General features: G+C 51.4%; 1 protein-coding gene across 3 annotated transcripts; it reads left to right on the top strand.

Annotated features, from left to right (window-relative positions):
• Positions 1-5,050: 5,050 nt before the first annotated feature.
• Positions 5,051-13,266, top strand: Zcchc9 (zinc finger CCHC-type containing 9). 3 transcript variants are annotated; one of them, XM_004640935.2, is made up of 6 exons: positions 5,051-5,115; positions 6,077-6,487; positions 8,772-8,922; positions 9,131-9,223; positions 11,065-11,133; positions 12,930-13,266. In XM_004640935.2, exons 2-6 carry the CDS (start codon positions 6,104-6,106, stop codon positions 13,046-13,048), a joined length of 816 nt encoding a protein of 271 aa, XP_004640992.1. In that variant the 5' UTR covers positions 5,051-5,115; positions 6,077-6,103; the 3' UTR covers positions 13,049-13,266. The 3 variants fall into 3 exon arrangements, with proteins under 3 accessions (XP_004640992.1, XP_023556760.1, XP_023556759.1); XM_023700992.1 differs by lacking the exon at positions 5,051-5,115 and adding an exon at positions 5,124-5,416; XM_023700991.1 differs by lacking the exon at positions 5,051-5,115 and adding an exon at positions 5,124-5,385.
• Positions 13,267-15,494: the final 2,228 nt, after the last annotated feature.

Consider the following 15,494-nt stretch of genomic DNA (forward strand, 5'->3'; position numbering starts at 1 on the left):
GGAGGAGGGGGAGGAGAAGGGGAAGAGGGAGGGAAAGGAAGAGGGAGAAAGAGGAGGAGGAGAAAGGAGGAGGAGGAGAGAGCAGGAGGAGAAAGGAGGAGGAGGAGAAAGAGAAGGAGCAGAAAGGGGAGAGGGAGGGAGGAGGGAGAGGGAGAGGAGGAGAAAGGAGGAAGTGAGAGGAGGAGGAGAAAGGAGGAAGAGGAGAAAGAGGAGGAGAAGGGGGAGGAGGAGGAGAAGGGGGAGAGGGAGGGAGGAGGGAGAGGGAGAGGAAGAGGAAGAAAGGAGAGAGGAGGAGGAGGAAAAAGGAGGAGGAGAAAGAAAGAGAAGGGGGAGAGGGAGGAGGGAGGAGGGAGAGGGAGAGGAAGAGGGAGAAAGAGGAGGAGAAGACATTGTTATGGCTTATATCTGCAGGTTCCCCCAAAGCCTCGGGATGCTCGTAGGTGGACTTCTGGGAGGAGAATGGTTCATGGGGTATGGTCCGTCTACCGATGGGTTTATAGGTGAATGGGTTGTGGGAGATGATTGGTGGGAGGAGGTGGTCACCAGTGGCATGGCCGGGAAGGGTCTCTCCCTCCTGCTGTCATCCCTCTGCTTCCTGACACCATGTCACGAACTGTTTCCCCGCTGTCATGCTGCCTTGTTTTGGAGTCAGCCAACTACGGACTGAAGCCTCTGCAAACTCTGAGGCAAATAAACCCTTCCTCCTTAGAGTGGCGAGTGTGGGGCAATGCGTCCCAGCAGCAACTCTCAGACGCCCAGAAGTCGGTCATCCATAGGCTTTACTGTAAGGGCCCTAAAGCAGCTGTAAAAAAAAAAAAAATCACTGACAGATGTTTTAGAAGGTGTTAGTATGTCACTGATTTGGATCTCATGTTTAAATTTCCAACACAGCATCAGTTATCAATTATTCCCTCCCTCTTCTGCTGTAGTTATTTTCCTATAGGTTCTGCTGAACCTCAATCAGTATTCAGGAGGTGCTGAGTGATGTATTAGGTAATTTTTCATACACAATCCCTAAGCTCTAATACATACGATTCAAACTTTCACAAAATCTGGTCCTGGCCTTCCTTTCCATATTCACTGTTCCCATTCCAGATTCCTCTCGCCATACCAGCTGCCTTGAAGCCACTGGTGATAGTGACATAAAGAGATTTCAGAGGAAGGAGAACTGTGAGAGTGTGTTGACCAAATGCCTGCTTTGAAAGGACTGCCAGAAGGACTTCAGACGGAAGGGAACTAATGCCAGAAGACCACGCGGGCAATCAAGAGTGAAAGAAGAGAGCGGAAGTGGCACTTGCTTGGCCACGTAACAGGCTACTCCTTGTCCACGGAGTTGTTTGCAAAATGTTGAATGTGTGAAAGCAAGAACTGCAGCCCTTGCTGTTGGCTGTTCAGTGTAGCACACACGATACGTAAGCACAGTATAAAGAGAAAAGGCAAAGGGGCCTTACATGGTATCACGTTCTACTCTGTACTTGTGTTGATTCCAAGCAGACTGCGAAAGCATTATACAAATAAATCATAGTGCAGTTCCTAAGCCAGGAATAGTGAACCTTCTGCAACTTTTAATGATACAAACAGCCTGCGGCAGCGAGCAAGGCACAGGTTTGCCATCGCTGGAGCAAACCAATCGCCTAAAAACTCTACCAAGATGTAATAATAATAGAGCAGCAGAAAATAAATCACAGTTAGAATGGAATATTCAAAATGTTTAAAGAAGAAGTCTGGGAATGGTAAACAAATGAATAGAAGAGAGGAAGCAGAAAAAACAGAACCTTGGGGAATTGTACTGTTAGCCATTTGAGACTGATGTTCTATCTTTCTTTTCTCAAATCTCTTCATGATCATTTGGACAGAAAAACCTGGATGAGGTACAACTGGGACCCAAAGGTGGTCCTCCCGGGCAAAGCCATCTCATGTGCGGGTGCTGCTGCTGCTGCGTAACCCTGGCAGAGTGCCACTGCCGCCTCCTGCAGCCGCGAAGGAGCTGCCGTCTGGCCTCGCCTCCCCCTGGCCAAGCAGGCACCAGCACTGCGACTCGGTACCTGCTTGCTTCGCTCCGTCAGGCCTTCTGTCATGACTTCCCTGAGGGCCCCCTGACCAGCCGGGACCCCCGAGACCATACGCCAAATGAGGCCCTCCTTTCAATTTAAGTATCAGGCACCGCGACCCACCCTGATGATGGGACAGCTGGCACACGGCTATTCTGTACAGGTATCTTCTCATTTGATGGCCCACCTATTTACAACATGCTGCTCAGACTTATGACGCAGGACTCTGAGCAGCGGGCGGTGTGGCCTTATGGTGGCTTCCTCTACAGTAAAGTACCAACCTTTACTGACTGCACTGTACTGTATTGCAGTTTTCTCCTGTTACATACATTACCGCATGTGAATTCATGCAAATAAAACCAGTTATCACGAGTTTCACTTGACCATTTCTTTGTTATGAATATTGTAATACTGTGTACACAGTACAGACAACTCTTCACTTAGCAACCAATTCAGCTAATGACCTTGGCACAGGGACTGGCTAGGCTGCTGAATGAGGGACATCTGTACACACAACACACCATATATTTTCTTTTAAATTATTTGGTGACAAGGACTGAACCCAGGACCTCACATTTGCTAGACAAGTCCCCTACCACTGTGACCAACCCCCATAGTTTTAAAAATGGAACACTAGCCTGTCAGAATCCATACCTTGGCTCCTAACATTTGCTTTGCTCATACTTTATTATGAAAATATTTATATTTCAATAAATAAAAAGGAAAATTAAAAGATCTAAATTAAATGTGACCCCCCCGCAAAACCCCACAAGGACAAGGACAACTGAGTAAAGTGTCCTTTCATGTGGGTCCAAGCAGCCAGTCCTCTGCAGTATTCTAAAGCAGTGGAGCCTTGGCTCTCTCGGCAGCTGTATAACCCTGGCTACGTTACCTAAGCTGCCTGAGCTCATTTCCTCGCAGTATCAATGAAGAAAATAACAGCACCAACCTCATAGCATATAGTTAGGCGATGAATGGAAAGCATTAAGCATGGTGCGAGGTACCTATAAAATAGTAAAAATTAGCTATTAATTGTAATAACATTTTCTCCTGAATTCCAAAGGATTTATTGTATGATCTTACTCAATTACAAATCTGTATCTGACACACTTGCACAGAAACAAACTGAGATGTCCCTTCACTTCCACCTACGAACAGTCTAGTCCACACATCACAGAACACTAGGGAACAAGCTTTAGTTACTTATGCCCTCTAGTGGTGTATGTTATGCAAGTACCAGACATCTAGAACAGAGAAAGCCTAAGGGCTTAAAATCAGAAGCCAGGTGGTGGAGACCCTCATGATGTGAAGAGCGCGATTACGTTTTGTAAAGCTCATTTTCAAGCGCTGGAGAATTGTTGTCTTCAGATATTTGTGGTGTCACAAATCCAATCCCAATAGTCCCACTGTTATGATTTGTGTCTAGTTGTCCCCACAAAGCCTCATGCAGTCATAGGCAAACTTCTAGTTTCTGTTTAATCCACTGGGATTATGGGTGTGAGCACCACACACAACCTGGGGGGGTATATCCTGAGTGCAACTGATGGGAGACAGGCTTCCTCTCCAGCCACTGTTGCTGCTGCTCCTCCCTTTGCTGTTTTGCTGCCCTCTGCCATGGGCCAGTCTGCCTTGGAGCCAGCTGAACGTGGACTGAAACCTCCGTAACTGTGAGCTAAAGAAACCTTTCCTTCCTTCAAGTGTCGAGTATTTGTCCCAGCAATGAAAGAAGAGTGAGACACCTAAATACCTTTAATCTTTTGTCTTAACACTAGGACACTTCTTACGTCGCTTTAAACAAAATGGAAAGTAACCATGCTCCATTCAGTAAACAAATACAGTTGGCACTGAGCAAAAATTATGCTTCAGGTAATGGGAATAAAATTGTAAATATTAAATCATTCATTATGCAATTAGGTGTAGATCTGAAAGAATGCCGCAGACATCCATCAGGTCCTACTGGGAGGGGGTTGGTCTACCACGGGATAACACGGTTCTGGAACGCTTATCTGAAAGTGAAATCTTAAAATCCTTGAAAGACAGGAAACTAATCAGGAGTGTCATATAAAGAAAATAACGTAGTCAAAGTATGAGCTCTGTTTATGCACAGAGCTCAAAACAAGATGAGCTCGTGTACGGGTACCCAAGTACCAGGCCAAGGATGCTGACCTGCATCCCAAGGGCAGCGAGCCAGTGGAAGGGCTTAAACAACCCGATTTAATAGCTTGACCTGCACCTCCCAGTGTTCACTTGGAAAATGCATGGAAAATGGACTGGAGGGAGCGGGCAGGAGCGGATGCCCGCAGCAGCCGCAGCAACGCAGGGAGACAGAACGCAAGCTGGGCCGGGAGGGCGGCGGCAGAAATGGAAAGCTGGCAAGTAGGAGGTGAAAAGGCCCGAGCGCGAGGGCAGGGTCGGGGCAGCGCTCTGGGAACCCAAGCGCGCGCGGCGGCTCCACCTTCTCGCCCACGCAGTACCGGCGCGACCAACAGCAACCGTGCGCGGCCAAGACAGCGTCCCTCCTAGAGAGCCGCACCTCCGGCCCAGGGAGCGCCCCGCCGGCGGGACGCCAGCACCGGGGAGGCCCCGCCGCGCCCCGCCGCAGCCCCCAGCCTTCCCAGCCTTCCCAGCCTTCCGGCCTGCAGCAGCGTCCCGCCCGCGGCCCGGGAACCCCGCCCGCCCCGCGCGGCCAGGCAAGTCCCAGCTCCCTCCCGCCAGCTTCGCCAGCTTCGTGTTGTTTTAAGTCCAATTTGAAAGTCACTTCTCAAGGAAGACACTGGCATCTCCCGCCCACCTCCCGTCTGTCCCTCCCGCTAAGCTGCAGTCACAGCACACACACGGCGCGCTCCATCCGTGCGTCCTCGGGGCCAACACCACCGCCCTTTACAACCCAGGACCACAAGCAAACGTCCATAAGGCCCACTGCACTAGCCGAGCACAACCCGGAGCCAATCCACGCACCTAGCGCGACTTCCGCAGGAAGTGACGACACGCGAGCGGCGCTTCCGGTCTCACCCTCGGGGCTTCTCTGGCCGGCCGACTCAGCTGCTCTGGAGGACCGTGCGCGGTAAGGAGGGCTTCTCCGCGCGGTTGAGGCGTCCCGGGTCCCCCTTGGTGTTCTCGGCGCCGGATAGACTCACGTGGGCCCCCATGGCCCTCAGCGTGCCAGCACCTGTACCCTCCGGTAGGCCCGGCCGGGACACCTTCTCCCGCCCACCCTGGGCCCTCGCGGGGCTCCGGCGACGCGCGTGTGGCACCGGCCCGGCGCCCTCGCACGATCTGCGCTCTGCCCCAGGGGCGCTGGGGAGTTTACTCTGGGAGTTTACATTTCGTTCAGGTACACACACAAAGAAAGCCCCAGGTGCTAGGTAGGCCCGCGTGAAAGGGGACCCGAGCACTGTTCAGTTAGGCGAGAGTCCAGTAAGATTTGAATTCTGTACGGGTAGGCTCGCGGCGCGTCGTGGCGGCGTGGTGTGGAGTGGGTGCGCCTGCGCGCGGGCAGCTCTCGTCCTACCCTGGCCCGCCTTCATCTCGTGCTCCTTTCCCTTTTGCAAAAGATCTGCCGGCCAGTGCGACTCGGAATGAACGAGCTCTTAAAACGCGTCCCGAAAGATGAACGTTTACGTTTGGCAAATCTTATTACAGTAGAAGGCACAGGGCCAAGAACGATGGGAAACTGACCCTGGCGGGGGTGGGCTGGGGTGGGTGGTGGTGGTGGTGGTGGCGGCATTTAGAGGGACTTCGTGGCAGTGTGTCCTGTGTTGTAATAAACGTAGGGAAGGTTTTGTCACCCTGTGGACTTGCCACGCCCCACCCTGATGGGCGTAGCTTCTCTGTGAGTGCTCTTGATTCATGTTAGAGGCACAGCTATGCAGCGCATCATAGAAGTCATATGTCTGTAGGTACTTAAGTGAAAAGTGTTTGATAGTTACAGGTCTTAACCTGAGTTTATTTGATACAGTGATGTACTGTGAATGTGGAGTTGTGATTTTGTAAATTCAGACTAACCAGCCACGCTTGCTTTAAAGACTGAGCAGGTCCCCCCGGGAGAAGCCATGACGCGGTGGGCACGAGTTACCACCACGCGCAGCAAGAGGCCCCTGCCTGCCACCTCGTGGGAGCACATGAAGGAGGGGTTCCCGCAGCAGACGCGCTCAAACGTGCCGAAGGGTCCACAGCCTGGAGCTAGTGGGCTGTCCCTGAAAAATGGCACACCCCAAGCAAAACATAAAAAGAACAAGAAAAAGAAAGAGTACTTAAATGAAGATGTGAATGGATTCATGGAATACCTGAGACAGAACTCCCAGGTGGCTCCCACTGGGGAGGTGACAGCCACAGACAGCCTGGAGCTGAGAGACGAAATTGCCGTTGCTTTAAGGAAAGACAGTCGTCGGGAAGGAAGGCGACTAAAAAGACAAGCAGCCAAGAAAAACGCCATGGTGAGACCGTCACTCCTGCCTTGTCCCTGGCCTTCGGTAGCTAGAAACTCATCGGTGTTCCCACGTGGGCACACGTTGCCCACGGTGTCCTGCTGGGTCCTGGACTCACAGGCGCTTCTGTGAGGGCTCTTACCGTCTCTGCATGCGTGGCCGCTTGCAATGCTGTTCATCAGCGCCGTTCATCCCATAGTACAGATAGAAGAAACTGAAAACGGCACAGACAGGTTTAAGTAACTTGCTGAGGGCTGCTTACCTCATAGCAGAGGTGAACGTCCAACCCAGATTCCACCTTCACAGCCCACCTTCTCCCCTGTCTTTCCACAGCCCCTTTTGAAATAGCCGTGAATGGATGATTCCATACCACGGGGTAAATATACGTGGTTCCTGTTACTTGGAAAGAGGACGGGCAGTCTTACCCATGGAAAATCAAGGCTCGAGGGAGGTCTAGTGATTCACATTAGTCGCAGGGGACCAGAGCAGGAGCTGACCATCTGCCCAGTCCTTGACCCTTCTCCCCCAGGGTATATGGCAAGGAGTCCTGGGCCAGGTTTACTTCTCTAGTGCTTAGCCCAGGACCTTGAACCATACCACACTCAGGAAGTGAATCCTCGGTCCTGTTACTTCCCTTCTCTGTGTGAGCCTCTCATTTTCTAGGCAGACAGTGCAGAAGAAACAGGACTTGTTGTCAGTGACTGCGCCTTCGTGTTCTGTTCAGGTTTCCAAATGCGCCTCTGCGTGGGCGGCCTTGCAGGCTCCGCCGTACAGATGTGACTTCTGCCGCTGGCGGGACTGTCCGTGCCTGGCCCTGTTTGAGTCCAGCTGTTTAGAGACAATACTGATGGAGCTCTCCTTCCAGTTAAATTTGGATAGAAAAGTTAACCATCCCTGTTTAGATCAAGATAGAGTTTTGTTTAAATTTTAGTTAGTTATTTTAAAACATTTTTAAACCCAGTGAGTTCATTAATTTTGTAGATCATTGGCATCACCTGGGTGGTGAATTGCAGGCCATTTGAAAAAATGTTCTGCCCAACCTCATAAGGAAAGCTTCTGATTTGTGACCAGCGGAGAGGGTGCTGCTTCTCACAAAAAGGAATACTTCATAAACAGCATGTGCTGTGGTGGCCCACCACGTATATTGTCTTGCTCTTTTTAAAGTAACCGTGCGAGGTTAAGCATCAGTAGCTCAAGTCCCTGAAGTCGATGTAGAGTGACCATCCCACTCCACAATCCCATCTCCATTAAATTTAAGAGCCATTCAGTCCATGTGTTTTGGTAGCCCTAGGTTTTAGAGGTTATGGCAGTGAGCTGTCAGCTTTCTGGGGCTCACCTGCAGGCCACAGCCCCGCTCACCCTGGTGACCGACGGTGAGCTGTGGCTCTCGTGCAGGTGTGGACAGGCACGGTCTTCATTTGCACCAGCTAGTCGCTGTAGCCTTCAAATGTGCTTACAATTCAGTGTGTGTGAGCAGGAGAAAGAAAGCTGATTTTTGTCAGTTGAACTTTTGTTAAAGTGCTTATTTGAGGAAAATAATTAAATGGTTGTTTCTCCGGAGATGCCTTTCCTCTTTAAGGAAGGGCTCTGAGCCGTGTGCCGCCGTGCTCATAGCGGGTGCTCCAGCGTGGCGCGGAAGCCCGCCCTCCACGCTGCTCGGCAGCACAGGACTAGCTGCATGTTGGTCAGGCGCACGTTGGAGCCAGGCGGTATCTTAGGATAAATCATTTTAAAGTTGAGTGCCCCCATCTAAGGATGACATTACTATTTCTGCGTGTTAATGTGTGTCAGAGTGCAAAGCCAAAAGAATGTACTTTATTCTATAAACGCGACATAATTTGGATCAGAGTTGAAGTGAAACCATGTAATCCCAATTCATTGAATTTTGTGAGGGTGTAAAGCTTGAGTGATGATTGTTACAGCCACTGTCCATCTCCAAAGCAGATGCCCTCTCTACAGGGCAGGCATCTCTTAATGAAACCAGTATTTACTCAGGTTGTTTAAGCAGCTGCCTCTTATAAAGTCATATGTAACATTGTTTCTAAGGTGAGTGGATTTATGATGGAAAAATTTCACAAACATTGAGGCCCCCCAGGTGGGGAATGACATCTCTGTTTGCTTAGGAATGTGTAAAACACTTTTCTACAAATAAAATAGTTTTGTTTTTCAAAGAACTAAAAATAGCTTTCAAAATGAGCAGTGTCTTAACGACATCTTGGTGATAGGAATTGACAGTCACTAGTGATTTACAGTCTGAGAACTCGGTGTGGAAACTTTCTCTTCGCTTTCCCAGGTGTGTTTCCATTGCAGAAAACCTGGCCATGGGGTTGCCGATTGCCCAGCTGCCCTTGAAAACCAAGACATGGGCACCGGGATCTGTTACCGCTGTGGGTCCACAGAGCACGAAATAACCAAGTGCAGGGCGAAGGTGGACCCAGCCCTTGGTAAGCTCCTCCACCTCCCGCTTGCCTCCTCGGGAGGGTGGCCAGTTACAGCCGGTTGTGGGGGAAGAATTTGTTCTGAACGTGCTAATTAATATTGTGAAGTCTCATAATTAAAAAGAAACACGTGTTTTCTTCAGAGACTTTTGAAGTACTGTGAATTATGTGACGTGCGCATTGTGAGCCTCATAGGAACTATTGCTTCTTACAGGGGAATTTCCTTTTGCAAAGTGCTTTGTTTGTGGGGAAATGGGGCACCTGTCCCGGTCTTGTCCTGACAACCCCAAGGGACTTTATGCCGATGGTGAGTACTGTTGCCCTGGTGTCCCCGACCCGGCAAGGAGCCATGGGAGTTGTGACTGAGTTTCCTTTTTTTGTGGTACTGGCGATGGTACCCCGAAATACTCTGTACTGAGCTACTTCCTTAACCCTTGCACTTTTTTCTTTTTGAGTCTTGCTCAGTCGCCCAGGCGTGGCTGTGCCTGTGATCTTCCTTCCTTGGCCTTCCTGAGCGCCAGGATTGTAGATCTGCAACACCGGGCCGTCTTAGCTGAGACCTGCTGTAAACACTGGTACATAATGAGGCACTGAGAATTTCGTTACTTTTATCAGGTGCTCTGATGTGCGCTGGGCTTATTGTACAGCATGGCTTGATACATTAGTAGACCAGAACGCTCAGGTGTGTGCTTCCAGCAGAGCGGGCTTGAGCCTCATTGGGGAAGCATGTTATGGATGGACACTCAGGCACGGCCAGAGCAGAGGGGTTATCTGAAATGACTGCGCGGCTGTGAGACATTCAGTCTCAGCCTGCCCTGTGTGCTGTGAGGTAGCACAGGTAGATGGTGCTCGCCGTCCAGCTTGCAGTAGTCTTTCTCTCTGGATCTTCATCGTCACCTGGCCTGGGATCACACAGCTGGCTTGCACTGTAAGGCTCACTCAAGTAGCGAGGTCCGCTGCTTTAGGAGTAGGCATCATCTGTCGATGTGATGGCCGGTGCTGCTGGCGGTAGGCACAGACCGCCCTGCATCCTGAGTCCTCGCAGAGAAGTCCCTTGAGAGCACATAGCTTTGGAGCCACTCAGACGCCCATTGTGGCCTTGAGCCACTGCGTAGTAGCTGGGGGCTTCAGCCAGGTCTCACTCACCTGTCACACAGATGAGAAACTCTACTTTATTCTGAGATGCATTTTTGGTTCACATTTTTGTGTTGGGAATGTGTATCAGTGGATCTCCCGTGGCTGGCAGCCTTTATGTTGCTGAGAGGGGCGTGCAAGTGTGACTGGGCTCATGGGCGTCACATTTGGTGACCCGCAGCCTTTGCCTGTTAAGGTTTCATCTGTGTCATCCAGTGCTCTTCTGGTTTATAGCCCTTGCCCTGGGAAGTGGAAAGGGCTTGGGCCCAGACAGCAGACTAGGGAGCGAAATGGCTTAGAAAGTCAACCAAAGTGAGCAGAGTTCCAAAAAAGGGTTTTGTTTTTTTTTTTCTTTTTCTGTATTTTAGGGAAGGGTCTACAGGGTGTTCAGGGTCTCACTACTAGATCAGACTTGTAGTGATCTGCCTGTTTACAGCCTCCCAAGAGCTGGGATTTCAGGCATGAGCCACCACTCCCAATCTCCAAAAAGTTTTTAAAAAAAGAGAAGGGAGCATTGGAGGCTGCTTTCCTGACGGGCACTCAACGTTGTGAACGTGATTACAGTCCTGCCCACACAGCAGAGGGCTCCCCTTAGCACCATGTGTGTGGAATTCCCAGCCATGTGATGTCGCTTGAAGCAGACAGATGAGTATTCTGGGGGCTGAGACGCCTGACAGAGGCAAGGCGCCAGAACCAAGGTGGTTCTGGTCCTTGGGTCAGTCCCCCCGTCGGCTGTGGTGTGTAGCCAGAGGCTTTCGCCATCCTGTGAGTCACACACTGAACACCCCAGTCATCTTCCTCAGGAGAGTGTGTTGGCCAGGACAGTGCTTCACAGCCCCCGGGGGTCACAGGCCGAGGTGGTCCCATGGGACGAGGGTGGTGGGGCTCCCTTCTGTGCTTCTCTCCAGAAAGCCCTCGGCAGGGACACGTCAGTGCTCTGAGGTTAGGAGAGCGGTTCCTGGCTCTGACTCGCTGGAGTCTAAGATGGTGCTCAGTCGTGTTGTTCTTTACTAGGTGGTGGTTGCAAACTTTGTGGCTCAGTGGAACATCTGAAGAAAGATTGCCCCAAAAGCCAGCGCTCGGGTGAGTGAGTCCCTGGCCCCAGCGGGAAGGGGGAGGTAGGTAGCCCAGCGCATTTGCTGTGTTTTATTGTCAGTGGCTCCCAGGGCTGCAGCTGCCATCAGCCAAGGCACTTCCTTCCTGCAGCTATCCCTTCACTCTCCTCTGCCACAGCAGGCACAGTGCCAGGTCACAAGCCTCAGCTGCCTTGTCAGCGAGGGTTGGCAGGAGGAACAGGTTGCCCATAATACACACTATATACGGGATCTCCAAGGCAGGCTTCCCTTGGCAGCCACAGAGTCAGGGGTGAAGGAGGGCGCCTGCGTCCAGAGGGGAAGGCGAGACCCAAGCTCCTGCACAGCACAAGTGGGCCTCCCTGCTCCCTTACCTGTTCATTCCACCCAGAGTGGAACTTCACATCCAATAAACCAGTCATCCAGACACCCAGAACTGTCTCCCCCTTCCCCCCACACACACTGGGCATTTCTTGTTCCAGTTGACCCTGCAGTCTCCTGGTCTCAGAAGAAGAGAGGCCAGTAAGCCTTGGGGTCCCTTTCCTTTTCTTTTTTTTCTGTATTTAGGACAGGGTCTACAGGGTCTCACTACATAGATTGGACTTGTAGTGATCCTCTTTTCAGCCTCCCAAGGGCTGGGATTATAGGCACATGCCACCATGCCCAGTTTCAGTCATTGGCTCAGAGTGCCCTGGGGGTGGGGCTGGGGCCGGCCCGGCACGCCAGGGATCGAGCCTCTGTCCATGTGTCTGCCTAAGCAGGCGCTTTAGTCTGCTGAGCTATCTGGCTGGCCGTAGGGTCCCTTTTCTACCTAGCATCGTCTTCCTAAGTTCTTGCTTGGGCTACCTAGTGAACTTGATTATAATAGAGCTTATCCTGTTGCTTATAGAAAAGTATTGGTTCACCAAGAGAAAAATCACAGCATAAAGCAATTCCAGCACTCACAGGATGAATGTCTTCCTATGTGCTGTGCTTTGTGTGCGCTGAAATAATTCAGAGTTGACAGCAAAAACTGCCGAAAGTATGAGAAAGGTGTTTTCGACGTGGCCCTGGCTAGTGTTTTCTTCCGAGTGCAGCACTAGCCTTGTTCCTCGAGCTCTTTGTCAGGGCTCACTATGCCTGTAGCAGCCATTTGAGAAAGGGGGTCATTTTGTTAGTATGCCTGCACCAGAGTGGCGATAACCTTGTATTTTAAAAAAGCAAGGCCAAGGCAGTGGGGTGGCGTGGTCGTGCCTTCTCCTCGGGAGAAGGCACACTTTCCCATCCCATGCGGATCTCTGTGTTCTTGCCACCTGTCCCTGGTATGTGGGTTTGGAAGCGAGGTTCTTGTTTACCTCTTGTCTAGGAGAAGATGGTCTTGACCACACTGTAGCAGCGAGATTGAAGCGAGGAAGAGGCGTTTGAGTCTCCCTCCCGGGAGAATTGCCGCTCCCCGAATGAGGCCTGCCACGCAGATGTGGTATAATTTCACAGGTGGAGTCTTGTGCCTGTGAATGGATGCTTCCCAAGTCTCACCGTTTGCCCCTCTCGGGATCTGGGGCCTCCCTAAGGACGAGTCTGGGAAAGAACGGAAGCACTTCCTCATCAGCGTGTGCGTGGCTGAGTGGTAGCTGTGTTGCCCTAATTGGGCTGAGCGACTGCTCCTGGTGCTAGGAAATCAAGGGTTATCATCAGCTAGAGCTCTCGCTTGCTTTTCCCTCCTCATGATGATTCATGTCAAAGCAAGTTCCTCTGCTGAGCGGGTACCATCCCAGCTGGCCGTGGTGGCTGCCTTTCTTACGTGCTGGCTTTTCTGTTCCTGTGCAGATAGGACGGTCACCGTTGGCCGCTGGGCAGAGGGAATGAGTGCAGACTATGAAGAAGTTGTGGATGCACCTCAAACGCAGAAACCCAAAACAAAGATGCCCAAGGTCGTTAATTTTTAGTAGCGGTAGATGCTGTCCTTCACGGCCGCCTCACTGTTTCCGGAGCCTGAGCTGGTGCTGCGTGCAGGTCTGAGCTGGCTCCCTCCCTTGCGGCAAGCCGTGCAGGCGCTGGGCAGATTCACATGGAGGCGGAGGCCAGGCTGGTTTGCTGGCCTCTGCCCTGCAGCGAGTAAAGCAGTGGCTTCTCTACAAGGACCGCTTCGGGCAGACAGAACTTGGCTGTACAAGTGGTTGTACACCTGATTGGAGCAGCCATCTTTTTAGAAAGCAAAATTATGCATTAAGGTGAAGTATCCTTACACAAAGCATGCTGCTTTGTGTTTGTAAATGAAATTTGGGGCATATTTTTCTGGTTCAAAATAACATTTTTGTGTTACAGTAGAAATTTATTTATAAATTGCCACAAAATCTGTATTTTTAAAATATGGAATAAAATGTATTTACTATTTACTTACTTTTCTGAGTATCTGTTTTTAGATTGAACTGCCATTGTTTATTGATATGCATGTAACACTCCCTTTGGTAAGATGTTTTATGAATTGTAGATGGGATAAACGGATTTCGCTTAATTCTTGTTTTAGTTTGACATGAAAAAATGTTTAAATAAAATGAAATCTCAGTAGCATCTCCTTCTTGCCTTTGGTTTTTCTTCACTCTTCGCAGGGTGGGAGTGGGGGTAGGTCCCGGCAGGCAGGCACTGTACGCTGAGCTACATCCCTGGCTGCCTTTGATTTGTAAGGGAAAAATTCTAGCCAGAATCCAGCGTGCCCGGTTAGTCAGGAATGCACACAGCGGGCCACGGATGGGGCTGAGCAGCACTTCCTTCCGTTTCAGCGGAGCTGGGGTGAGAGGGAGGTGGTGCTGTTTTCGTTCGAGCCCTAATCAGAGGCCATTAGCGCTTTGTCTGTGCTGATGAATGCGCACATAGTTAATCTGCGCACCGCACCAGGGACGTGCCACCGTGCTGCAGAGTGGAGAGACTGACAGTTGGTGTGCTTCGTGTCTGAAATTTACCTGATTGAATCCATTTGTCACTGAAGGAAACAGCTGTGATTAGCTGCTGATGCCTCAGAGGCAAAATATTTACCAAATAAGAAAGGGAGCACATCTCTGTTTTCAGGTCTGCACAATTCAACGTTTCTGATCCTCATAGGCGCGGTTCTGCTCCTTTCAGTGTGGGAGGAAAACGTGATGACAAATCACTGCTCCGCACCCAGAGCTCCAGGAAGCGCGGGAACCAGTTGGCAGCAGGGCCCAGCGCTGCCTTACACAGTGCAGACGCGGCCAGACTGGTGTCCCTGCCTCGAGGACAGTGTCTCAAGGACTTGGCTGCTGGCGATATGCAACCCGGGTGCTTCTTGCGGGGTCCCTTGCTTGGATCGCTTAGTCTTCCAGGGTCTCTCTGTTTCCATGCAATGATCCAGTATTTGTGAAGGCTGCAGAAACAAGCTGCGTGTGGAGGAGTATGTGTGCCCCGGGCTGGATCCTGAGTCCCTGGTGACAGGTTCTTGACTGGCCACTAGATGTTTTCCTGGCTTAGGAATGCCGAGAGGAAAGCCCGCGTTCTGTTTCCTGAGCACCTGGTGTACTCCTGGCCCTCTTAGGTGCTGGGATTGTGGCTGTCGAAGGGCCCTGGTCACACGCGTGGTGCAGGAGGGAGAGGAGTGGAGAGTTGGGGACACAGCAGTGCGGATCCCTGCAGGCTCGCCCCACTGAGGTGCCTGTGAACACCTCCTAAGCTGCGGTTCCCTTTCCTACGACCCACTTCTGACTCCACCCAGCCCTGTCTGCCAGCTGCACCCTCTTCTCGCCTGCCCACCAGCCACCCCTGCCCGCTCCCCTGCCCCTGCAAGCTCAGTTGGCTGCCCCAGGGACAAGGCATCTTCCCTCCCTGTGTCTGCTGTCTCAGCCACCGTTGTGTCCAGAGCCTCCAGCCTCAGTTCCTCTGCCCAACATCCCCAGCCCTAGGCGGCCAGCCTTTACCTGTGTCAGACGTTGGTTCTGTGGCCACCTCACAGCCCATCTGTAGCCTGACAGAAGATGGCTGTGATGGGAAAGCACGGGCGTGTGTTGATCTTTTTAAACAATTGACTGCAATAGAAGCTGCTGCTGCAGCCCCTCCAAGCCCTGCCCCTGCCTTCAGATGCACTTAGCCTGTACTCCGGCTGCTTTCCGAGGCGGCTCTCGACTCGTCCTTCCTGGGTAGCTTTAGCTGTCCAGTTGTGGCTGCCCTGAATCATTCAAGGTGCTTCCTTTCACGCTCCCTTGGCCAGATCCAGCGAATAGGGCAGACGAGGACCCAGCACCACATGCTTGCGAGGCCGCCTTCCTGTTGGGCAGCGCTTGGTGGCAGCACTTACGAGGTTTTTGGCTATACCTGGTAAGAACATTCCAAAAAGCACTCAGAAATGCTTCAGAAAATGGTAGAAACCGGCATCAGTGTTCG

Source organism: Octodon degus, unplaced genomic scaffold, assembly GCF_000260255.1.
Source record: "Octodon degus isolate 3935 unplaced genomic scaffold, OctDeg1.0 scaffold00129, whole genome shotgun sequence".
In the NCBI taxonomy this organism is placed as follows: Eukaryota; Metazoa; Chordata; class Mammalia; order Rodentia; family Octodontidae; genus Octodon; species Octodon degus.